Source organism: Sceloporus occidentalis, unplaced genomic scaffold, assembly GCF_023333645.1.
Source record: "Sceloporus occidentalis isolate IW3139 unplaced genomic scaffold, rSceOcc1.0.p SCAF_186, whole genome shotgun sequence".
Classification (NCBI taxonomy): Eukaryota; Metazoa; Chordata; class Lepidosauria; order Squamata; family Phrynosomatidae; genus Sceloporus; species Sceloporus occidentalis.
In genome coordinates this window covers 970,612-996,923 of record NW_028317166.1, presented here as the reverse complement: position 1 = coordinate 996,923, position 26,312 = coordinate 970,612, and the positions used below count along the sequence as shown (strand labels likewise).

Below are 26,312 nucleotides of genomic sequence, written 5' to 3'. Positions count from 1 at the left end.
TTTCCAGGGCAAATGCTCTGAAAAATACCCCTCGTCTTATAATCGGGGTCGTCTTATAATCAGACCTCAAAGCTGGATCTGGATCCTCCTGTCTCAACCCCCCCGCCCCACTTACCGGTACTTCAGAGTCCCCGGTGTGCAGCTGTCATGTAGCTGGGGCAGCGTGTAGACTCACGCTGCAGCCGGAAGGAGGTGTGTGTGGGGGGGGGAGTGTTAAATGGGGGGCATAAGGCATTTCTGGAGGCAGGGTGCTCTGTGAAATGCCTTTTAACCCCCTTAATGCCACTCTGCCTCCAGAAATGCCTTTTTAACCCTCTATACGCCACTCTGCCTCCTGAAATGCCTTAACCCCTTCGTGACAAAGGCTGATTTTACTTTTTGTACCCTTCGTGACAATGGCCTTTTTAACATTTCTGCGCTGCTCGTGTTTAGCTGTAATTTTCTTCTTTCCCGTTTACTGAACCCACACACATTAGATATTGTTTTTTTCAGGACAAGAAGGGCTTTCTTTAGATGACATTGTTTTGATTGTATCTTATTATTTACTACTAAAAAAAGTATAAAATATGGTGAAAAACTTAGAAAAAAATGACTGTTTCTAACTTTTAGTTGAAAAATCTTTTACTCATCTATAAAAGGTAATGAAAAAACCTGCTAAATAGATTCTACTATTTGTCCTGAGTTTAGAAATACCCAATGTTTTTATGTTTTTTTGCTTTTTTCTACCCATTATGGGGCAATAAGTACAGGTAGCGTTTTGCTATTTCAAAGCCATTTTTTCCAAATCTGGTAATTCTTCCCCCCATGTGCCATTTCGGGTATCTTTGAACCCGGCCAATGCAATTTACCCCATCAAGTCATATATTTTTGAAAACTAGACACCCCAGGGTATTTCAAATGCTAGTATTTTAACTCTTTCCATGCACCATATCTACCACCAGTCTTTGTCAAACTTTGTGGTAGTCATTTTTTTGCATTTGTTTTGCCACACACATTTTACTTCAGGTATGAATTAAAATGTTCTCGTTTATGTCACTATCACAAAACACCCCAATATGTGTTCAGCAACATCTCCTGAGCGCAGTGATACCCCACATGAATGATTTTGCCTGGCTGTTTGGGGGCAAAAGGGCCACATTTGGGGCATGCGCATTTTTCAATGTTGAACTTTGGCATTTGGGGATCCACTGCCCATGCCCTATTTGGTACATCTTTGAGCCGGGCCATTTCAGTGTGCCCAACAAAACCATATATTTTTGAAAACTAGACACCCCAGGGTATTTTAAATGCTGATATTTTAACTCTTTGCATGCACACATTTTACCACCAGCATTGTTTCAAAGTTTGCAGTAGTATTTTTGTGTGTGTATTTTTCCCACACACACCTACTTTATGTATGAATTTACAGCTCCTGGTATATGCCGCTGTCACACGACACCCCAATATGTGTTCAGCAACATCTCCTGAGTACAGTGATACCCCACATGCATGAATTTGTCATTTTTTGGGGGAACTAAAAGGCCACATTTGGTACGTGTGCATTTTTCTAATTGGAAATTAGATGTGTGGCCATCCTTCCCCCGGTGTTAATTGGGACCTTGTTGAACCTGGCCAATTCAATTTACCCCATCAAATCATACCTTTTTTAAAAGTAGACACCCCACGGGCATTTAATATGCCAGTATTTTAACTCTTTCCATGCGAGAATTGTTTTAAGCTAATATGCTAATTTTAGGACTTGCTCACAAAAATATATTTTTTATATATATATTTTATATTTTGTTGCCTTTTTTTAAAAAAAAATTTTAAACATTTTTTTTTCAACTTGGAGGTTCCCCTGATAGTGACATCAGTGGGAAATGATTTTTACATTTTACTGTTTTTTTACTATTTTTTTCTAATTATTAATTTTATTTTATTTTTTTATTTTTTTTTTTACTAATCACAATGTGATTAGAAAGCTGGGCTCCATTGACTTGCATGGTGAATGCAGTACCTGTATTCAACCTGCAAGTGGAGCCAGAGTTCTCTAGATGGTCTGGAGACCGTCTAGCGAGCTTTTAAAACTTGCTTGTTTCTCTTGCAGGGCGGCGGCCATCTTCCTTGATGGCGAAGATCACCGGCAGCTGCGGCTGTGACCGCTCTCCGGAGCGGTCACAGCCCACCGAAAGGTAAGTGTTTGGTGTCGCTGGATGCCTCCTGATCGTTGATCGCCTCCTAAACGCTTTTAAAACGGGCGTCCGCCGCCATACAAAGTATGGCGGATGTTGACGCCCCGTGGAGGGGCCAGAGATGGCCCCTTCGTGCCGATCGCGGCGTTGCTGAATGCCTCGAGGTTGAGGCATTCAGCAACGCTTTTTGGGTGCAGAAAGCGAAAGTAGATCGCTTTCTGCACCCGTTTAAAGACGTGCCGGTCCTGGCACGTCAATTGTCGTAAAGCACATGCTTTTCCGTGTCGTGCCAGGACCGGCAATTGTCGTTAAGGGGTTAAACCTCCCTATATGCCACTCTTCCCCATAATATGCCTTTTAACCCTCTAAGTGCCAGAGTGGCATATAGGGGTATAAGGCATTTCTGGAGGCAGAGTGGCACATAGGGGGTCAAAAGGCATATCATGGGGCACAGTGGCATTTAGAGGGTTAAAAGGCATATCATGGGGCACAGTGGCATATAGGAGGTATAAGGCATTTCTGGGGCAGATGTGCATAACTCGGGGGCAGGTTGGAAAATAGAAGGAAATAAAACCAAAATATTTTTCTCAATCATAGCTTTTATTAAAAAAATAGTTTAAATGAATTAACATTTACTGGTAAAACTTTTTTCCTATAGGGTCGTCTTATATTCAGGCTTTTTCTTTTTTTCCTAAATTAATATTAAGATTTGGTGGGTCGTCTTATAATCGAGCAAATACGGTATATACACACACACACATATATATATATATATTTACACATATACAGGCACACACACACATACACACACACACAGATCCACGTGCCCTGTCTATCCATCTTATTGTGTATGGGCCAGATATTGAACCCACTAGTGCTAAGCATGGAATATACCAAATTATTATATGGAATATACAAAAATATTCTTTATTATATTAGGAAAGCTATCTAATTAATGTTTTAAGATTGGCATGATTCATGTCTTAAAATAATTTACGGCCTCACTGCACACATACATAAAAAATCTTAATATTTGTAGATTTTTGAGACTACATTTAATTTGCAGATTAATGCAGATACTCGACATGTACAGACATCTTGTTCTCTAGTTACAATAGACGTTTAAGCCTTTTGACACAAAGTTTTGTATTTACATAGTGCAGTAACATGGTTTCATTGTGTATCATGTCACTCCGTGGTAGTATTAAACATGATATTTTACATTTCCTTTAATTTCTTAAGCCAGCGGATTCCGTAGCACTATTACGATTACATGGTAAAGGGCAATATACAAAAAAGCTAGTTATAACAAAGAGGGACTGCTAGTATAGCCCCAACCTAGGCATTAACTTTACTGTGCCAGGATTTGGCAATGTTAACCCCTAAAGCACTAAGTGGCATGTTTGGCATCATACAGCCCTGAACCTCTAAGGTTATTACTATACCAGAAAAAACAGTTATTTAAAATAAAATATGTGGATAAGTTATATGGAGTATAACAGATGTACTTTATTTGATGTGATGAAAAACAAAGGAACTCATAATATAGGAACTGTCAAAGGTAAAACATATAAATTACACAAATTGTTAATTTGTTTCATTCTATAATTTTTTTTTTATCACACTCAATATCAGTTATGTTAGAATGCCGCTGCCTACGATAATTACCTTTTTAATGGTATTTAAACAGAAACGGAAGTTGCTTTGGAAACAATTTACCTGCAGACTTTTCCGGGCACAAATAGATACTTGGGACATAAGCTTTCCCAGGGGACTGTCCTCTAGAAAAGGGACAACACATCAATTGTTGCAGAATGACAGAAATATATGATTCCAACAAGGATATGGGACTTGCAGCCATACTGCACACTCATGTATAGCATTTCAGTAAAATGTATATAACACATTATGGAAGGCCATAATAAATGTGCACACGAGGCTTTAAAGGTTATTCCCACTGATCTGTACACTTCTGGAATTATATGAAAAATCCTGTATTCTACACCATTAAGTACCAATGTCTCTTTTGTGCAACACCGCTAAATTAAACCTTTCAATTGAATGAAGCCATCAGGCATAGCACAGGCTCACATCCAATCTTAGTGATTTTCTTCTATCCGTTTTGTCAGATATTTACAGTTAATTGTTTTTGCATATATTTTCTCTGTGATTGGGCACCGGGTTTTTTTTTAGTTTGTAGATAAAAGCAGACATTGCATTATTCTGCTGAGAAGGTCTACGAGACTCCAGTTTGAAAAATGAATAGTTCTGCAAGTGCTGCCTGGAACAAATGTCATTAAACTCTCCCAGTGAGCATCGGAACTTGGCTCCCATTGACTCTGACTCTCTCTCTCTCTCTCACAAACCATCATCATGTGCCAGATCTTGACGCCATGTGTACCGTATATCAGTCTTGTTGTTCCAGTCGCTTATCGCTGTGTCAAAATAATGGAATGTGCATGTACAAACAGCCTTCCCCCAGTCATCTGTTTCATTTGTTCTCACTTAGTCTCACCAGTGATTTCTACGAAATGTTAATATATGAATATGTCCTGTCTCTTGCTGGCGTGACATAAATGCACAGATAAAAGATTATGACCCCCATTACGTTAATCTTCAAAATTTATAATCTATTCACACAATGAAATATGTGATGGGAACAGCAATTTAGAACGTTCTTCATTAAGCGACTGCACAGACCGCAAAGAATGTAACTGGGCTATTTAACTTGCATTTTACTGGAGAGTATATGACAGCATATAACGAAGCTTTCCAGCATCTCGGAATGACTAGGAAGAATTACCATGACGGCACTTTTATTAAGTCGCAAGGTGGTGGCGCTTGCACTGTTAGGCCACCTTAAGGGAAATAAATAATCACCAAGCGAATGTTTAGAATCACCTGGTGTTTTTTCCTCCACAAGGGTCAAAAATATTTCCACAATCGGTCAATTGTAAGCCCTTTTTGTAAAATCCATTTAAGTTTTTGCGATATGCACTGAGAAGCTTGCAATTATCTTGTCAACATGGAGATAATGGGCAAGGTATCTTCAGATAGTGGAGACAAAGGCAAAATGTTAAGGCCTTTAAGCTCTATGTTGTCCTGCATTTATGCCCAAGTACCTTCTGACCTCCAGCACTTTCTAAAAGATATTATTTCTTAATGATTTAAATGCTCTTCGCATTAAAAGCTTTGTTTATCCATATCTGATTTATGACTAGCAATTGAAAACACAAAAACACAATTACACATGCATCGTAAGAAGGGCTGCATAAATTGTTGGTGATATATAGAAAATCATAAAAATTTAAATTATTTTAATTTAGGAGCCATTTTCTGAAGATAGCTTTATTATCATAAACTCCGGGGAAGATGTCACCCATGGGGATCAATATGTACAAAACACTGGGAGCCAACTCCTGGGATTGGTCCAAAGATCTCTGTAGTGGTGAATGGGTATACACATTGGTAGGAATTCCTCCAAAGCCCTCACGATTTGCCCTGGAGGATCCAGTTAGAACAGGAACATGCCAGGACGTTCCCCTTAGGTGTCAGGATGCGTAAAGAAAAAACAAAGATTAGAAGTGTCTGAAAATAAAGAGATTATCTTGTTTTGTATGTCAAATCCTGGCCTTTGAAACATGCTTTGAATAAAAACACTATTGCGGTTTTCCATACATACAATGTTTGATTTTTAAAACTGCATGTGCAGCTTTTCAGTAATCTCAGGGAAGCTATTTTCCACTGCGCATATCACTTCCTGCTTTGTCACAGATAAACCTCGTGTTCAGGAAGTATGGAACGCAGAGGAAATTTATTTTACCCCCCTAAAAAATGAAAAACAGCACATACACAGAAAATACCATCTTTTGTGAACGTATGGAAAATCCAACATTTATTATTGTAAATGTTTAAAAACATTGTTTTATATACAAAAAATCTATGTTAGCAACAATTTTCTTTGAGGGAAAAAAAACCTGAATTTTTATGCGATTTTTTCCATGAAAGCATCCTAACTATACAGACACATGCTTTGCATATGTAAGCTCTGTAAGGACGCAGACTTTCTCTGTCTGAATGTGTGCATATATTTATATCACCACAAAAACAGGCTCTGCACCTAGCAGTTACCATACGAGTAATCTGACTTGTCTGAGGAAGGATGTAGAATCATTTTGCAGACTTTTATTAAACCTCCATCCACGCTCATGAGCATGGCATGGGAGAGGTCAGCCAGCCAGAAAAAAAGCTTTACGCTGATGTCATCAGCACCTTACCCTGGGAATATTTGTGCACATGTAATGAACATGGAGCCTGGGAATCTGGAAATGTGATAGGAACCCAGTCTGTCCCTTTAGGCCATAATGTGAAAGAAAGTTTGGAAAAAAAAAAAAAAAAAGTTTTAAAGAATTCAGAAAAAAATCTGTGTATGTATGTATGTATGTGTGTGTGTGTGTGTATATATATATATATATATATATATATATTTTATTTTTTTTAACAACAAAAAAACTACAGCACAGTAAAACAGAATCATTTCCTGCAATGTTCCTAGAAAAAAAGTTTTAATGAAAGTATACATTCGCAAATAAAGAGGTGAATATTCAAAATGTTGGCACCACGTAACCACGTAACGATTATCTGGTAATCACACTTGAACACCCAACTGTCCTCCTTCACTTGGGACAATAATGAATGCAGGATTCCCTCCTGCAAAGCAGTGATGAGCTTAAGCGATGGAGTGTTCTGGAAGGTTTCACAAGCTCCTGTTCCCGGCAGTGATCCACAGCCACAATCCCCCCCACCACGCTTCACATTCTGAGGGCCAGGAAGTGAAATCACATCTGGGCACACATTTCAGCGAGGTACAGGGGCAGGGAAGGAAGAATCAGGGCATAAATGTGCTTGTGGATTGTATGGCTGGGTTATAAAAATACCCAAAGAGTCAAGAAGAATAATTTAGGAAGATTAGGAACATTAAATTTTCTAACCATTTTCGTATTTATTCATCGTAATAATTATTTTCTATTTTAAGGTTTTTTTGCTAAATAAAGTAACACAAAATGTAAGCTGATGGATGGTATTTTGCAGTGTTGTAAAACTGTGATTTGTATTGGTTCCCACACTCCACTCCGCCTGCTTCTGGAATGCCGAGACCAGTTCTCATTTACTGGCCCAAAACATACTTGTTTCAGCCAGTGTCTTATCATACAGGCCAGAATTATGAGGGTGTGCCCAATGCACAGGCTCCTTGTGAAATACCGGGCACATGGGATTAACTTAGTGATTTAAGCAACATTGATGTTTATCACAGACAGAGAACAAGTGTGCTTTGTTTTAAAGAACCAGAAAAGGGGGAAATACTGGTTACCTAGAACACTGATCCAATTGTCTTCTAATAACCACTTGAGGTTGGCACCTAGCGCTTCCTGATGCTAAGCATCATGACATCTTTTACCGAACAAGGAATGGTCCACAATGCTTATCGGAGTTGGGAGTTTCAACACAGTATTTCGAAGCAGACACGATGGGATACTTCTTAACACGCCATTATCTCACTTCTGTTTGAAAACAGTGCCGTCTATCGGCACAATGTTCTCTACTCACACTGACCAATTATGTGACTACCAACACATAATTTCAAATTTTTATCTGGACACTACCATTTTATTTTGTTATTCCTATTTTCTTTATTTTGTTTTCCAATCAATGTCATCCCTATGTTTGGTACTTGTTCATACAAATTTTAGTGCACATTATGAGAGGGAAAAGTTGTGTTTAAAAAAAAAAAAAAAAAAAAAAAAAAGCTGTTCTAACCTCTCCGTGGACTTTCATGGTTAAACAGGATACCATTGACAGCAAACAGGTTGTAGGCTTCCCTGAAATTCACCACAATCCAGTAGGCATAAAGTTTAGCTGCTCCTGTAGACAAACAAGTCAATAAGTCAGACTATGGCCTTGCAATCATATTTTGTGTGTATAGTTAAGGCACTTAAATTTCATGTAGGCATCAAATAAAAAAAATATTTATTTTAACATTTAACATTTATAAACTCAAGATCTCTCCTTTTGTGGACCTCTTCATTGTCCTGCTTAACAATTGGAGCTTGGGACATCAATGTATAGGTGTCAAATTGACAATGCCATACCCAAAGCAGTCCAAGTTACATTTTTAGGTAAATAACAAAAAAAAAACATTATTATGACGGGAAGGGAAAAAAGAGAAAGAGAAGAAAAAGCAAAGAGCCAGTAATGCAGAAACAGATATCAGGAAGCCAAGCGCCATCACTGAAGAAACGACACAAGCACAGGAGAGGAGAGAAAGGAGAGCCAGCATGCCCACGTCATCGTGTACGCCTCCATCCTGTCAGAAGCCAGGTGAATCAGCTCCTCCAAAGTCCGGATCTCCTCCACCCGCGAAACCCACAAGCGCAGGGGTGGGGCCATAGGGCGCTTCCAATACAGCGGTATGAGGCTACGGGCCGCATTAATAAGATGACGGAGAACGGAGCGTTTCATACTACTCAACGACCTCTCAGAATGGAGGAGGAGCCCAAAGCCTGGGGAAGGCCGAATCTCCTCACCCGTAACCTCCTCCAAACACCGGAAAACCCCAGACCAGAAGGGCTGAAGTGCGCTACAACTCCACCACATGTGCAGGTAAGTGCCACTATCCTCCCCGCATCTCCAACAGGCGGGATCACTCCCCGGTACAACCCGACTAACCGCCACTGGAGTCCTATACCACCGAGATAAGAGCTTGTAAGCCGTCTCCTGATAGCGAGTAGCAACAGAGCATTTGTGCGCCAAGACGCAAACCTTCAACCACTGGGGTTCCCAAGTTACATTTTTAAGCGCTGGACAAAAACACGATTTGCACTGCTTAATAATTCTCAAATTAAATTAGATGTGTCAAAGAGATCCTAAACTTCTGGTAGAATGACTTGGACTGGAGATCTTTTTTGATATTGTTTTTTGAGCTCCCTGACTGAGGTTTTTGAAGGTTCCTTATTAAACACTATCAAATACAAGAAAGGCCTATATGTACCACAAAACGAGGTGCAATTTAACATTATACATATGAAAAGAAGCAATTAGCCTGTGTACTTTTTGAACCCCTTGTATTTAAATATGTAAATGTAAATCCTAAGCTTTCTTGAATTCCTTTACCATGTTGGCTAAGTCGTCTTTTCCAGATATCTACAAATCTTCATTAAAATACCAATGTATTATTAAAGCACGAAAAAATGTGAGCATTTCAAATGTAATTTCTTACTAAAGCAATAAACCTTTATTCCTTTTCCAATCATTCATTGTCTGTAGACAAAAAAAGCCACTTCCTCAATAATACATGCATACAAACAATGTTCTCACAGCCACACTTTTTTTTCTAACCACGGCATCTGTTAGTATCCTACAAAACATGGCAAGATGCAGAAAATGAATTGAAGATTATTTTACAATTCCTTCCTATTTTTTTTCCTTGAGTTACATCAGCGATTAAGTGAATCCTATGGGAAGAATGCTTTCCAAAAGCTGAGCCGAGTCTTGGTTATTATTAAGAACCTAAACATCAATCTGGCATTGCATCTAAAGAGTTGTGCTGGTGAACTCAGATCCCTGTTCAGTAGAGGGATGCAATGGGACGGTGTGGCTGAGATCCAACGAACACTGATCCTCCCCTCCCCGATGGTGAGAATACCAGGCAATTCATACAGCGTTATGAACGGTTCTTAATATAGCATTTATTTTATTCATGCTCACAATATTGCATGCCTCATAAACTCAAACCTCAAACTGTTACAGTTGAAAAGCTATATTCATAGCTATGTAAGAAGCTTACTATACAATTTATCAATCATCATATCACTTTAGAATGGAAAGCTATATTAAACAACACATCGTATCTCACAGCCAAGCCACCAAACTATTGACAAGTTCACTTGATTTGTGTGAAGGCAATAAGCTGTATTGCTACAGTATGGGAACAATGACAGCAAATTACTAACCATATGGTGATCGAGGGTAGAAAGGAGTGGTCTCTTTTTGGGGAATTTCCTGGACCTTCCCGTACAGTTCACTTGTTGAGGCTTGGTAAAACTTCACTGATTCAATAAGGCCACAGGTTTTCACAGCGTCCAGAAGACGTAAAGTGCCGACTCCATCAACATCTGCAGTGTACTCAGCCAAATCAAAGGAGATCTGGGCGGGGGGGGGAAACAGAATGCATGAAGATGTAAACAACTTATATTGCTTTTAGTTGGTTGCCAAAGAATGGCCAGGCTGTGTATGAAGCAGGCATGCAAGTGCATATTGTATTTGTGATTGGCGATTAGGTATAAAATATATGAAATTACAGTATCCAAAAAAAAAAAGAAGAAAAAAAAGCTTTTTCGTTTTAAAATGAAGAAACTATTTAATTTTATTCTCCACTAGCATATCTGGGAGAAAAAGTAAAATTTTACTCGTATATCCTGCAATTCTATTACTTTCTGGGGTAACAAAAACCCTGGCCTCTCATCAAGATGAAACCAAATGTTATTTATACAGCAATATGGTTTAAATAATTAAATAATAATAATAATAAAAACAGTTTTCCCATTCCCAACATAAAGTGCTCTATCCATTACCACATACCTTGCTAAAATATTAGCACCTCCTTTAATAAATAAATATATATATGTGTGTGTGTGTGTTTTAATATATTATAGTACCTAATGTTTTTTACTAAACAAAATAAAAATATGGTATTTCTCTCTACTGTACCACTACTACTAATGACAAATTTGACAACGGTAATCTCAGGTTTCTAAAATGTTGTTTACAGAGGTTAATAATAATAATATCCCTTCAATTTTTAACATGGAAATTAAAATGCATACCTTTAAAGCTGATGCTTAAAAACGTTTTTTCTGGACAGGTAATTGGCTTTGTAACGCAAAAATGCCTTTTCCCAATACACCCCACTGCTGCCACCATCAGGGAAATGTGAACAAGCACTTTCATCCTGACAAACTAGGATACTGCTATCACTGTGTAGAATATTGTTGAATATCAAGCATCGACCCAACAGGCTTATAAGGAATGCAATGACATCCAGGCTCCTTAAAGTCTGCTTATTACTAAAGACAACAAACCATCTCGGTTTAAACAGCATATGAACTACTAAACCTAAAATGCTGAAGCCAAAAGCAAAATGATGCTATCATATGAAGACAATGTAACGGCATCATAAGGATGATCATGTCCTTGTACTTTGTATACAGTCAGAAAGTATCATATTTATGTAAAATCAGTCTCTGCAGTGTTAAAATAACGCTGCTTTGAAAATTGGTCTCTATAATAATCTCTATAAATTGGGTTATCTTTTATTAGGAACATACAAGGCGCTTAATCATCAAGATGTACGGCATTCTAAGATATCACAATAACATAAAAAAATATGTTAAAGAGCGGGCAGCAGATGCCAAAGCCATAGAGATATCAATAAATGCCGTAGCATATAGCCTTTACAAGAGGGCTATATGTCAAAAACTTTGAACGATACCGCAACGCCTCTGGCATTCTTTTATGTATTTTTGTGTATGGTTACAAGTATTGTCACTATTGCTTTTTATCACCTTTATAATTTATATCCACAGATTTTGTAGTAAATCAGGGACTGACATATTTATGGATGTTCTAGAGTTAGGTACGCACAGTTATAAGCATACCTAAGAACTTGCTATATGATATGACCCTGAAACTCTCACTAATAATCCTTTCATAGTTTATTATTTATATTCTATTTTCTAGATTGTAAGCTTGCGAGCAGGGCTCTCTCCACCAAATGTATCGGTTTGTCTTAGTCTGTCAATTTTTGTCTTGTCATATCCCTTGAATTTATGTATTGTATTAAGCGCTGCGTAAACTGTTGGCGCTATATAAATAAAGGATAATAATAATAATATTCTATGTAGACATTTGCCGAATACGTTAACCAAATGGCTGTAACAACATCCTCGTTTATTCCTTGACTTGTCCTTATGCACTTAACTGAAGTCACCTGCATTCAAGCATGGGTATCAACTATAACATATACTGGTATTGCACCAATTGGCAGACTTCTATGACCACGACAGCGTATAACAGGAAGGAGTCCGTCCAGACTGTATGACCATGAGTGCGGGGCATATTTGGTAGTAGCTGTATGGAATGAAGCTTTATCCAATATAACGCACCTTACATACGTGTGCTTGTGTGTGTGTGTGTGTTTGTGTGTGTGTGAACACATGCATACACAATCTGGCAGCACACAAGAACATGTGTATTCCATGTTGCTGCCACCCCTGCTTATTTTAAACATGCAGGAATGCACCCTCAATGAAATCAATGGAAGCTATTAATGTGCATGCGCAGGGGTCTTATTATATCAATGCACTCCAGCGCCGGACCCGGCTGACAGTGAATATAACGTGTGTGTGTGTGTGTAAGAACGTTAAAAGGAACACATCTCTTATTTACATTAAAGTGCATATAATGATTGGTGTGTCCCTTTAATCATGTTGCTCCTTATTTGCCTTATGTGGGCCCCACATGTTAAAGCGCCGGACCCAATACCTCCCCCAAAAACAGCAATGTGATGTGTAGCATGTACTTTGTGTAAACGTTGTATTTGGCTTGTACACTAAAATGAGGCAAGTCCCTTCCTCCTTCGCCATGGGGATGGAGCGCTCATGCTAGTAAAGTGCAGCGTAGCAGAAAGATGTTGCTGGCATAGAACGGGTATGGGGGACAGACTAAAATACTGTATTTTGACAGGAGATTGTCACTCACAAAACACTAACTGCCTTTTCAAACCAAGAGCAAGTATTTCCTATGCTTGAAAAGTTCATCCTAAACACTCATAAGCCCCAGCCTAGCGGTGCCAACTTGCAACAGCGCGTGGTCAGTCATGGCTGTTAGTTCTGTGTTTGTGTTCCAAATAAATGATATAAAAGCACACAGATCATTACAATAAATGTAACAGCAGGGGTTTGGATACTCAGCCCTGTTACTTCAGATCTACAACACACGGCTTTGATTGTAATATGTTTTAGGGATTTCCCTTACTACACCAACTATGAGGCGGCGTATTTCCTGCCAACGATCCCATTCCAAAATAACGGTATAACGAGATGCCCGTGTTCACATCAAATGTATTCTAGGTAAAAGGGATGTCATTTGGTACACAGAAAATTCACGGAAAAAACATGCAAAATTTCCACTTAACGTTCATCTTTTCAGAGAAGCTCTCTGTCTAAAGAAGTACACTCACATAGTAAATGGAAGGGGCGAAGTCACAGACGGAATAACGGAGCTTTATTTACAAAATAGTTTGGGATATAGATGGGAAGGTCTGGCAAAAAAAACAAAAAACGGAGAAATTGGGAAATGTTTGTTTTTTCCCAAAGCCTTTTTTTTTTTTTTTTTTGGACAAATTGAAATAAACTGGAATGAGGAATATCTTCTTTTACAATGATAAATATGTTTATGACATGGTATTCAAACTATATACATGAAGATCTTTATGAAAGATGCACTGTGTCCACATCCGTCAGGCACAAATAATGCCCGTTAACTTTTTCATTTGCAATTGGTGCTAAGGTGTAAATCTGATTGGGCGATTGTGATCGCTCCCCCCGTCCAATCCATGGAAGAGGAGGATTAGAGGGGATCTTTTGCTTTTTTGTGTTGATGGTTTCTTCATTTATTTTGTTTTATTTGAGGGAAAGGGGTTACCTGTTCTCATGTATAGTTGAAATATTCCATTTGCAACAAAAAATAAAGGTTTAAAAATCAAATTTAGTTTATTATTTACTGAATAAGCTGCACTTTAATTTCAAGCATGATACTTTTATATACACTGCATTTCATGTCCCCAGTGTAATAATTTGACATTTATAAAACTACGCCACTGCATTTTTTTCCCCCCCATGGCTTCAAAATTTTACATCTCTATTCCTGCATCATAAAGGGCCAGTTCTCTGGCAAGTGTGGAACAGAGGCTGACTTGGCCACGCAAAAATCATGGTTAACTTAATAGGAGGACATCTCATGCAGTAAGTAAATAATGGGGAGTACCTCTGTAGCACTAATAAATTCTGCGGTGCTGTACAGTGAGGATGACCTATTTAAACGAGACACAAGGTACAACCTGTGCATTCATCTTAGGATAAACACCCCATAAAGCAGTCACCTCGGGACCCCCACCTCCTCTCATCTATGAAAATGTAAACGAATCCTAAAAGCGCATTCAGGTTTTCATAAAGAACAAATTACCAAAACACAAAAACATATAACCCCACTTATAAGGGGGAAAGGTTATTTTACATTCCAGTGACAATACATGCAAAAAAAAATAAAAATCATTAAACATCCACAAATCACATTCACAATCAGGTTCCCGGGGGAGGAGGAAGGTACTAAAGCTTGCAAGTATACATACCATACGTGCCTTCTAATAGATTAAGGTGATTAAGAAAATGATGATTTAGATAAAGATCCAAAGAGCAGGGCCACACGTCTGTTCTTTGCTTAAATGTGTGACCTCTATGTATAATATTATTGTACAGCGCTACATAATCTGTCAGCGCTACAGAAATAAATACACAATTTTTACCAAACAAAAAGAAAAAAGTATACGGGCACATTAGCCTTTTCTGGACATCAGATGAGATGCTACTTTCAATCAAACTATGCAAAGTATTTATGGCGGAGCGGCTTGACGAGCGCGCGTTGAGTTTGCATTACATCTGCTTACAGTGCAGAGTTTAGAATGAAGTCATTTGGTGCCGTCGTCATAATCCCCCTTTGTGAATGAGCCATACAATCTATATCCTGAGAAGCTCCATAAGATAACGGTGAAAAAAACATTCTGTATTAAATACACTATTTCCTAAACAAATACATAACAAATAAATATATATTTAAACCAACAGCACACAAGCATGCCGCATATATACATAATCAGAAATGCTTTCAAGACTTTTAAATCCATGTTGTTAGGACTGATGTAGAGAAAGACAATTTTAAGGGGCCAGTTTACATTCTGTAAGAGGCAGGAAGGTCTGCGTCCATATAGATCCGTATAAAATAACACCAAGAGCTAGACAGATGTGTATAAAACACACAGACAGTGGCACAAGGCTCTTCTCTTACTCAACGCCACACAATATATTCTGAACATAGGGGATTTTTATCTATATATAAACACATTCTACTAAACATACAAATATCTATAGTCATTATGATGATGAAATGGTATTAGGGTCCCGGTAGAGAGATGCTCATATATTACATTTCACTCGCCAAAATGAATTTGATGCTAACAAAGGTCAGCGAGACCAAGTTTTTTTTCTAGCTAAATGCAGTTGGCAAGGCCAGGATGAGTAAAACGCATCTTGTTTTGTGTCCTGTGTGAAGTTATCTGTCTTAATTGGGAGGACCATTATTCTCTTTGACTGCCATAAACTTAAGCTCTGTGCAAATGTCTGTTGTCTTTGAATGTGTTTTCCTAAAACACTTGGACACAGCTATTATGTTCTGCATCACTCTTGTTCCTTGCATTCACGTACCCAGATCTTTCATTTTTTGGCAGCATGAGGTGTATTTTTCAACTCTGGCTGAATTCCCAAATTTAGGTTTAGCAAAGCACAGAATCTGCCAGAACTTGACCTAATGTCTTAAGGCTTTAATTCCAAATAATCAATGAAAGAAAGAAAAAATAATGCCAATATATTTCTTATTTATCCATTTGATTTTTGGCTACATGTTGTCTGCTAGAGTGTAGGCTTTTTATATTAAGTGTAAAACAGATTATTCAGTATCCCTTACAAGAAGGGTTATTGAATACTAATGTTGTTGCTTAAAAGTGTTTTGGTTTCTTAAATGATCATACAAGCAGTCCTTTAGGTTTGGTAAAGTTGTCTCGCTTGCTGTTTTAGGCTATCTAGCTTTAAGCCTCGATCATCAGTTTGATCAACGTGAACCAGACAGGAAGTCCCCCCCAGGTTTTAACCTTCCAACTCCTTTCCCCAGTCAATCACTGATAAACAAATAATGACCTCTCTCTCCCTTGAGTGGTTATCTGATGAAACCCTAAAGATGTACATGGAAACAAAAAAATCCACTTCTCTTCCTTGCCATACTAGGGGGGAAAAAAAACAAATCGTGGGATAAAAAATCCACAGAGAGCCGATGTCTGCATATTTTTCTACCAAATATCACTGCATAAAAATAATGTTTACTACTATCTTTAAAAAAGCCTTCATAGTGGTATTGTTCCCACATGATTATAAAACATTCCAGCTACTATTCAGTAATAGACATTAACACAAGTGAATTGGGTCCTGCATCTTTACTATGACCTCAAAGTTACTGAAAATGTAGGAAAATGATATGATTAGTATATTTTATATTCTATCAACTGTCATATTTCATATGTCACCAAAAATGAATGCCACAACACAATGTTTGGGCTATAGATCAATAAACCATAAAATGTTTCTGTGTGTATATATATTTATATACATTCAGTAACAGTAGGAACTGTGACCCATTTGTCTAGGAGGGCTGACAGGGGAGCAGAAGAATTTCCTGAAATTGTCCATGCCCATTAGGAGTCCTAATGTCTATGTAAATGTGTGTACACATACAAACAAAACTAAGTTTGCTACTCTAAAATCAACGTTAATGTGTTAATAGCACTTTATGATGCCCAGACCAGCATATAAGTGTTGGGGTGTGTGATACAAGGGAGTGCCAGTGACAAAAATGGGGCCACCTGCAGCACCATGCAGCACTATGCTGCAGAGAGTCACCAGAAGGTCACGTGCAAGCTTTCCCGGCACAGACCTCCTTTGATTTTTACAGCCCCCCGGGCTGGTTAGGGAAGATCAGAGGTTCTCTCCAACTGGCCCATATTGTCACTTGCCAATCAGCTACATCAGACAGAAGTGCCAAAAAAGTGGTTTGCCCCATGGACTGTTGGGAGGCACTTAAGGGTGTGAAATGTAGGCTCCCTCAAATTGTACAAAAAAATGAAATATACTCGGGAGCACTGAATTTCTGCAATTAACTTTTAATGAAGCATGTTAGCAGCCATAGCTGTTACTTGAAATAAACTGTTCATGCATATGGCCTCAGAAGAAAGAAAGCTACCCTGGATCTCAATAATTCTTCCCAAGAACGGCCTTAGCACAAACAGTTGTAATTAGTGAAATAACATAATACAAATAAAAACTATTTATTCTGAAATTGAACTCAAGATTCCTTGTTATTTGGGGTCATCATAATAACCAATTTGTTTTGTAGTCTGAAAATAAATCCATGTTCAACTAGGAAGAGGCACAGTTAGGGTCTCTGAATGTAGGCAGTGAACTATTTACTGTCCTGGTGTAGGAGTAAAATGCTTTAAATTGTGATAAATGAAGCGGATAATGTTTGGCCAAGGCTGTAGCATCTTGCATAGATCATCAGGCCATTACCATGCCCTCTGTGCACTACTCCCAGACACTATAAACCTTATGGAATTTTTCTTACGCAATTTTTCTTGGGGTTTGTCTATCACTTTGCAGTGAATCACATGCTCACCCATCTTCCATACATCTATGTCAAACTACTCAGTGACAGAAGACAAGGCACTTCGTTTTCAGAAACAAATGTCTTCATAAAATCTTAAAAATGATTAAGGTCATCATTTAAGATCTTGGTTATTTTACAAGACAGAGGTACAAGCTACATTAGTTTTTTTTTTCCTTTTTTTTTTCAAACCCTTAGTATGGTTTCCAGATTAATTCAAGGACAGCATTGTTTTAATGGGAAATGTTCCTTAGAACAGGTAAGTGATTATTATCTGACTGGTTAATTAACATCTAAGGGTTGTAAAAAAATAAATAAATACTAAATGTATCATGTCTATGTAGGAACAGCAGCCAAAAGAGGCCTTATTGACAGCGGTGGGTATATTAGTGCACATTTTAGGTAGATGTAAAATAGAGGTTAACACAATTCTTTAATATTTGGCGCAGAGTTGCAGTATATTTTCGCACATCAAACGTTTGTTTAAATATATAAAAAATAACAAAGATCCATAAAATCTATGCCCACTCCAGCACTGTGTCCATGCATTTCTGTCTTCTGAAGTATAAAATCTATTCAACCCTTCAAAGAATCAGAATTATACATAATAGCTGAAGTCATTAGTTTATGGTAAAATATCTTCAGAATTCAACTAAATAGATTCACTGAATTTTGTCCTTTTTTGAATGGATATCTGAGAATCTCTATTTTTCCCATTGGAAAAAAAAAAACAACCAAATCATTGTGTTTCAATGATCTGTGGATATTCAAAAACTATTCTTAAGATGTAACAGAACCCCCAGACTAACACATAGCGGGAGAGTTTGGTTTCTAGAAATTCTGTTTTCTTGCTAATTTCATGACTAATCGACATTGATGCGTTAGATGACAAGAGATCAGGATCAGGATAAATATTCTTTATTGTACAGATGGAAAAAGAGTTATTTTTAATAGTTAAAGTTCACTACATGAACTGATCAGGCATTTTTGTTTACCAGCCAATTAGAAGATGCACAGATATGCCTTCAGGTTTTTGTCAATACACCACCTGCTTTCCAAAAATAAGTTCACAGCTTCTAAAAATACATCACATAATAGACCCAGGCAAGTTCCATTAAGTCACAGAAAAAGCAAACATCTCCTAATAGCTGCAAACACCTTTTTTTGGCAACACTAAACTGGGAAAAGTCATTAAGGTATGAGTGGGCGTAGAAATGGCTGACGGTTCTCACTTTATTCGGTTGGCACATGATTGTTGTGCTTTCTAAAGCATGTATGTCTGAGACAATGACACAATCGCATTACATATTAATAAACGTTCAGGCCCTTCTATTCACAAAGGGAAAATATCCTATTTAGGTTTTACTAAACAACTAAAGGGCTTTTTGGTAATTAACAGGTGTGACTACAGTATGGACAGGATCATCAATTCTGTATTAAATTATAAATTAGTATTTACCCACTAATGGCAAATTAGAAAGAGACAGTAGAGCCTTGTGTGGGGCCTTGTGTGTTTTACAACTATCGTAAAACACAGGATCAACATTTTAAACTGATACATACAGATATGCTTCTGCGTTAAAAATCATATATGTTAATTAGAACGAGCATTTAATAACAAATGAAAAACAGTGCTTTCTGAGTAAACCCCAAAGCAAACCGATATTTATTTATTTATTTACGGTGAATGAACCAGAAAATAATTAAGATTTTCACAGATCAGAGACTGCAATGGGACCTTTGAGGAGAAAACAAACAAACTATATTGTATATGCCGATGTCTAATTTTTAGAATGGCAGGCTATTAACAAGAAATATCATTAACCAAAACAATTAGTAGATTTTATTTTATTTATTTTTTACACACACCAAAACTCCAACCAGTACCAGACAGGCACTGTTTGAAGCTAGGTTCATCCTCTGCCATTTTTTTAGTCAAGCATATCAATGTTCCAGCATGTGGCCGGTTTAGTTCAGTCTTCAACGCTCTGCCATAAAGTATTTAGCAAACTTGGTATGAGCGCACAGCTTGGAACGATATATAATGTGCCGTGCACTTCTAAATTATACAGTGAAAGCCTAAAAATGTGTCTTCATGATCATACCGCTAACACCACCTGTGCTTTATTTATGGTTTAAATGCTGCATAATACTAAGCAAAGACGCACATTCACTCCAGAGGGCTTACTTGGATTGTATTTCTCCCTTAAGGCTTTTAATGTAAGAATGCAATGGCCTGCTCCTCAATTTAGTTCATACAGAGTCTATTGTATCATCAGTACAATTAGGTTAATTGCTTAAGTACACAGACATACTGTGCCTGTATATAATGCTACCAAATAAATGCACATAGATGGTCAAGTCTCCAACTTGTGTAGCAGGAAATGTTTTCTTCACCCCTCAGACATAATCTGTAAATATGTACTAAACGCAGAGGGGCTGTGTATTAGTCCAATTCATAGTTAATCATGAAATGAAAACAGGCCTCCATGGGACTTGGATGATTTATGAATCCAAATGGTCTTTCCTTAACTGGGATTTTCCTGAAGGGCCTGTTGTCATAAATAAGGATGCCACATTCCATCATCCCTGCTTCTTGATTGAACCCAAGGCTCCTCCATGTCAGATATCCGCCAAGCCACACACGTGGATTTATCTAAATCCATAATAATTACAGCACAGGACTTTAGCAATGTTTGTAAGACAAAAACTATACAAATACCACCAATATAGATGCTCCACTTATACAAGTACAAGCTCTGTACAATTAGTACACAGTACATAGCAAATAACGGAACAAAACAAATAGTGCATAATATGAGAATTTGGCCTTACAGAAACAGAAGTGTGAAAATGAACCAAAGGCACTAAGAGGCTTTGTTGTATTTGACCGATGGCATGTAGACCGTATCCTTTCATTGGCTTTTATGGTAATGAGACCACCTTTCAAACTTTGCAACACTTTATTTGCATAACCTCCACGGACTCCCTAAGTACTATACAGTGCAGAAGAGCTTCAGACTCATAAATAAGAGCCTATGCTTTTCCATAATCACGGAATCTGTAATACGTAATGTATGAGAGTTTCAGGGTTACTCATTATATTTTCTCTGTGATTATTCAGATGTCCCAACAGGGTCTCAGTGGTTGATACTTTAACTCAGATGGCCAAGGAATGCTGCAGCTTAATTCCTATGCATCTACATATAGATATTATTTCCTCGGCCTTTCTCACATTTCTCACACTATGAAGAGCCAAGAACCAGGGTAGCAAAACTTAACGACATTTACCAGGTACAATGAACTGACCAAAGTAAAACAGAGAAAATACCAGGTCCACTGAACCCTCCCAAAGCAAAGAGTAAATAAAGCATGTTACATAGAACGTCTGAACCGCACAGTACGATATTAAACACCAGAAGTGCATGCCTGGCATAGGAATCCTTAGCCCCAAACAATCTTATATGAAGCGTCACCATGTAGGCGACAAAAAAGTCATCCATGTGATACAGACAAAGAGAGAACATGCTAATTACTTACTACATTTCAAGAAGTGTTACATGTTTAGATTGCTTGTCTCCTATATCCGTTGACGTCCTTAAGCCACAGTTTTTAAGGTGTAAGTGACTAAACGAGTTATGAAGCCATCTCTACTTCAGATAACTTTTGCCACGTGTGTACCAAACAAGATGGGCACTGATTAACAAAAACTATGCAATTCTTTAATTAAGGTGGTTTGACGAGGACCTGGCAGCGAGCAATCTGAAACCTGTCTGTGACTATTCCATCACTAACATAGCCACAAATAGGGTGTGATGTAGGTTGGTTACTGTGCCATGCATAACCTTACAGGACCAGTTCATGCACCCTGTGTTAGGCGCTTAAGGTTATCATCAGTGCTAAGAGTTTTGTCTTTATTTGGCTGCCTCTACCCCCAGCTGGGAGAAGCTTGACAAGTCCCTGTTGCCCAGCTGTTGTGTGTACATTTGGCTTCAATCAGGTGTAGAGCAGGAACTTCACATCCTGTTGCCTTGCAATGATTAGGAGTCAAATTTTACAAATTGGCAGATCTTTTCTCAGTGTTCGTGGGATGATGAATCATTCTGCTCCGACACATTGATAGGTGCATTACACAAAGCAGATAGGCACCTTCACAAGACATGAAGATTATAGTATTCTCACAGCATAAATACACCTCTCAGTTTAAGGCTGACCCTAATATCAGTAGACACACAACTCGCGGGAAAATAAGTAAATACATACTTCATACAATGACACTTATAGATCTGTACTTTATAAGAAAAGTTTGACTTTTTTTTTTTTTCTCCCCCTGAAGCCAGACCACGAGTGGAATGAGTGACAGTCACCAAGATCACAGTGGCTTCCAGGCTGTATGAGACTCAAAACAGGCCGTTAATTGTGGGTATGGTTAGGAATGTATTCACTCTTTTATAATTGGGGTGGGCCTCAGCTATTTAACATTCACATGTTGGTGGGCCAGATCTCATTAAAACAATTATGTAATTTGGGAAACCCTATGGAGTTTCCAAAGCAGTAAGGAGGGGGTTATAGAAAGGAATGTATAGGTCACATCTGGCATTGCAGCCTCCAATTGCATAGCACCTAGTGATTAAAAAAAAATCTGGAACAACGAGAATAAGGAACTCTAGCGAAACAACGCTATAATCAGACAGTACCCCAAATGTGATCGTTTTATCTGCTAGCGCGTTGTCTGACTATGTGACACTTGTTAAGTTTAGGAAAAATCCCAAACACCGGTATATGAAACACTAAAGCACTCTGTCCCAACAAAAAATATAAACAACAAGTAACAGGTGGTTGTAACAGTTTTAGTTGAATTCCAGGATAGATTTCCTATTACATACAGTCACAATATATTTAACAGAATATGGAGCTTTCCGTGTATGCCTTGACCAAAAATTATATTTATGACCTACTCTACAGAAATAACATAGTGGAAGACAAGGGAAAACTGCAGACTATGCACACTACCTAGAACTTATATAAAAGAATGTGCCACGTGGCTTTAAATTATTCATTTCACTGTTCATGTAATGACACATTTATGGTGCTAAACCACTGCAGATATTTGTAAGAATTAGTCTTCACAACAGAGCAAAAGGCAGACCAAGTCAAATGCTCACCACCTGGTTTGTTTTAAGGACCTCCTGGTGTGTGAATATATCAATTCCCTTTAGGTCAGGTGAAGGTCTCTTCACACCCTTTCAAACCTCATCTGTCTGAAAGACATTTCCTTCATTAATCAAAGTGCTACCAGGATGAAGTCAGCTCTTCCCAACTGTTCCTGTCACATACGCATCATATGTCAAGTCACTGTCTTCTGCAAACGCATGGCGGGTTTCATTTGCATAGATACAGCACTGATGTGCTCGACGAGGTGGAAAGTAAGGGATACAAACAGATTGTATCCATCAAGGAGGAAGCATCTGGATTACTTATAGAAACAAGGTCAGGAATGGCCCAAGCAGGATAACTAGATAACACAATTGGCATCTTCAAGGAAATATTAGAGGTTCTTTCAAGAAATACCCATTGGTCAGTTGGATGGAAATTGTTTACTTCCCAAAATGGATAAGTAGTTAAAGCACAAATGGTTAAAACATTCAACAGTGCTGGGACTGATGCATTTAATGCTGCATGAGTAATATTGTAAGCACAATAGTCACCTATCTTTTAAACTGAACATTTACGTGAAAGCCCTTAAAATAGAGTGAATATAAAAAACGGTAGAAGGAAAAAACAAAACGAAAAAGACATATGTGCCAAACTCAGTACTGGCATAACTAACCATTTAAAATAAGTTATACTGTGCATTCTGAAGAATGCCCCTATATGCATTTGCCCATTCTCCTACCCCCCAACCCTCCAAGCTGTATTGCATGCATAAGATGCATTTGGCTGAACACATGTAAGTGCATGTGATATACTCATCTCCAGGTAGCTCCAGTGCTGGCCCAGTGAATGTTGCAGACAGGGGTCTATTAAGACCCCTGTATGTGGCAAGCGTTCCTACTGCCATCAATAACAGTGCTTTCCTGCCACTGATTGTCTGCTTCAGGCAGCCAATCAACTCAATATCAGCCCAAGGACAAGGAGGGCAGCCGCAGCAACAGAACTGCACTTCCTAAGCCAGGTGAGTGATTTATTATAATTTTGTTGGCTTTGAAGAAAGCATATGAAAGTACTCAGACTGTCCCTTTAAACCATTTCCCTTTAAAAATAGAAACCTCAACAAAAATAAAGTAAGGAACGTATTCTCAGACCAGTCGTATGTGTATGTAAAACACCACACTGCAAATGCAGTGCAGACATATTGGGTACTAGTCCATTTAAAGGGACAGTTTAATGCCTCAGACAGCTGCACCAAAAAGAAGGCATAGTAACATACTTCAAGCACTTCAATGTCTATGCATTTAAAAAGAATAACAACAAATAAAGTTTCATAATAAGCTTAGGGACAAGCTGCAGAAACAGAGCTGCCACCCCCCTCCATCTCACCATTGTTACTTGAAGCACATACACGCACACTAAGTCTCAGACAGTCGGAGGGGGGGAGGGGCAAATGCATATGGAGGGGTTCCGGAGAATAAAGGGGACAAAAATGTAGAGGGACTTCTCAGCTATCATATGTATTAAAGTGGTTACGATGGCTGAAGTGTCCCTTTAACGCATATGTCTTTCAGATGAGGATATCATTTTACTATGTAGTGGCACTTAGAAGGCATGCTCCCAATCAATTACCAAGTGGAGTAATGACTCCTTGACAGCTCACTCACACAGTCCCCTCCTTATTTAATCTTCACAAACTTCAACACTCTTCACTGCTTACAATCTCTTGGCCCGGAAAAAAACGTTCCTGTTTCCCATGATAGTATTGTAAATCTCTGTTGAAGGCCCACCCTCCCCTGCAATGAAACATTTAATGGAGTCTGGAATCTAAATTATTACCATTACACCATTTACCAAATGGTAAGTAATAAAGAGCAAATAAAATTAACAATCATGTGCATTTAAATAGTTTAATTATTCACGCTAACACACTTTTTATTAGAAAACAAACAATCCCCACGCGGTGCATGTTGGCAAACTCTTGGCGAGAAAGCTGGTATAGGGCAAAGACTTGTTACTTACTCACCATTTTCCATTAGCTCATCGCCTAAAGACAAATTATACGAGAATATTATACACACACACACACAAAAGTGGCATAAAGCCACTTTCTATTAACATCTGGGTCTAAATTATGTACACAACGAACATAAGTATATGTATATAATTGCATGGAATACTATTGTACGTATTGTATGCTATCAACCATTATATATCCTAGAAACGGATAGCACTTCCTATGATCACATAGAGGTTAATATGCATTCTTTGTTGTGAAGGCTGAATGGGACACTGAACTATCTCTACACATTATAACACTTCTAAACTAAACTTTGCAAAAAAGTTTACAATTGAATTCTCTACTATTACAATTACAGAAAAACACTTTTTTTTCTATTTTTATTTAGATGAAACTAAAATGTGCTTCGGATAGCTATGCAGAATAAGGAAATTTTTTATTTTTTTTTAAATAGATTTTTTATGATTTTAAGATAAAAACATAATAGCATTATTTGCTAGAATTGCTGTACCTTTAAGACAGAGAACATAACAGGCTGCCCTGAACTATATAGACGCCTTTCTACACTGGGACAGGAAAATGTACCCTCGTTACAAAAACACAATTAAGAAAAATGTGTTCGCTGTAACACGTTATGAAACTGCACTGAAATGACCAAACAATGCATCTTAGTCAGTTAGCACAAAAGGTCAATTGGCAGGGATTTGCCTTTAAGAACTTACAAAGGCTTGATCCTTACTTCTATATAGAGAAAGGAAGCCTATCACACTAAAGGAAGGATGCCCACTTTAAATAAGGAAATGAGTTTTCAGGATGCACACATGCTGCTTTCTATTAATGACAAGTCTTCAAGACAAATGACAGAAAATATATATAATGTTAAAAGAAAAAACTTTACACATGCTCTGACAGCGCATGTACGGGTACATGAAATCACAATCATATTATATAGATGGTAGTCTTAAATGAGTGCTATCACATGCAACAAGACACAGCTCCTTCCCTAAACGGTATTGGGGAAAACTGGCACTTCATTTGGGTTTAGGTTTTTGTGGGTTATTATTTCACCTCCAGCCACGCATTATTTTCAGTAAAACACAATCATAATTGCCTGTGAAAACAAGTAAACCAATGATCATGCAATAGTACACTTATTCCTAAAAATCAGCTGAAAAAGTTATCTGGTATCCAATATCTGCCTTTGCCTCTTTTCCCACCTCGCCGCTATTTCCCAAGCAGAAGATGCTTTCAGTTGCACCTCCAGTGCTGGCTTGTACGAGGGTACCATGATGTCCAACGGGACACCCATAAACATGCTCTTCAATGGAATGGCTTTTCTTTCACTATGTCAATCAATTGGGCGCTTCAAT

At 38.0% G+C, this 26,312-nt stretch overlaps 1 protein-coding gene across 1 annotated transcript in view; it reads right to left on the bottom strand.

The window, feature by feature from the left end:
* Positions 1 to 26,312, bottom strand: part of LOC149278671 (GDP-mannose 4,6 dehydratase-like) — a 184,800-nt gene that overhangs the window by 118,400 nt on the left and 40,088 nt on the right. Inside the window, exons 6-7 of the mRNA XM_089501888.1 lie at positions 10,181 to 10,373; positions 7,989 to 8,093 (exon numbers count right to left, since the gene is read on the bottom strand). Coding sequence (XP_089358014.1) covers positions 7,989 to 8,093; positions 10,181 to 10,373 — 298 coding nt within the window. The remainder of the gene's footprint in view (positions 1 to 7,988; positions 8,094 to 10,180; positions 10,374 to 26,312) is intronic.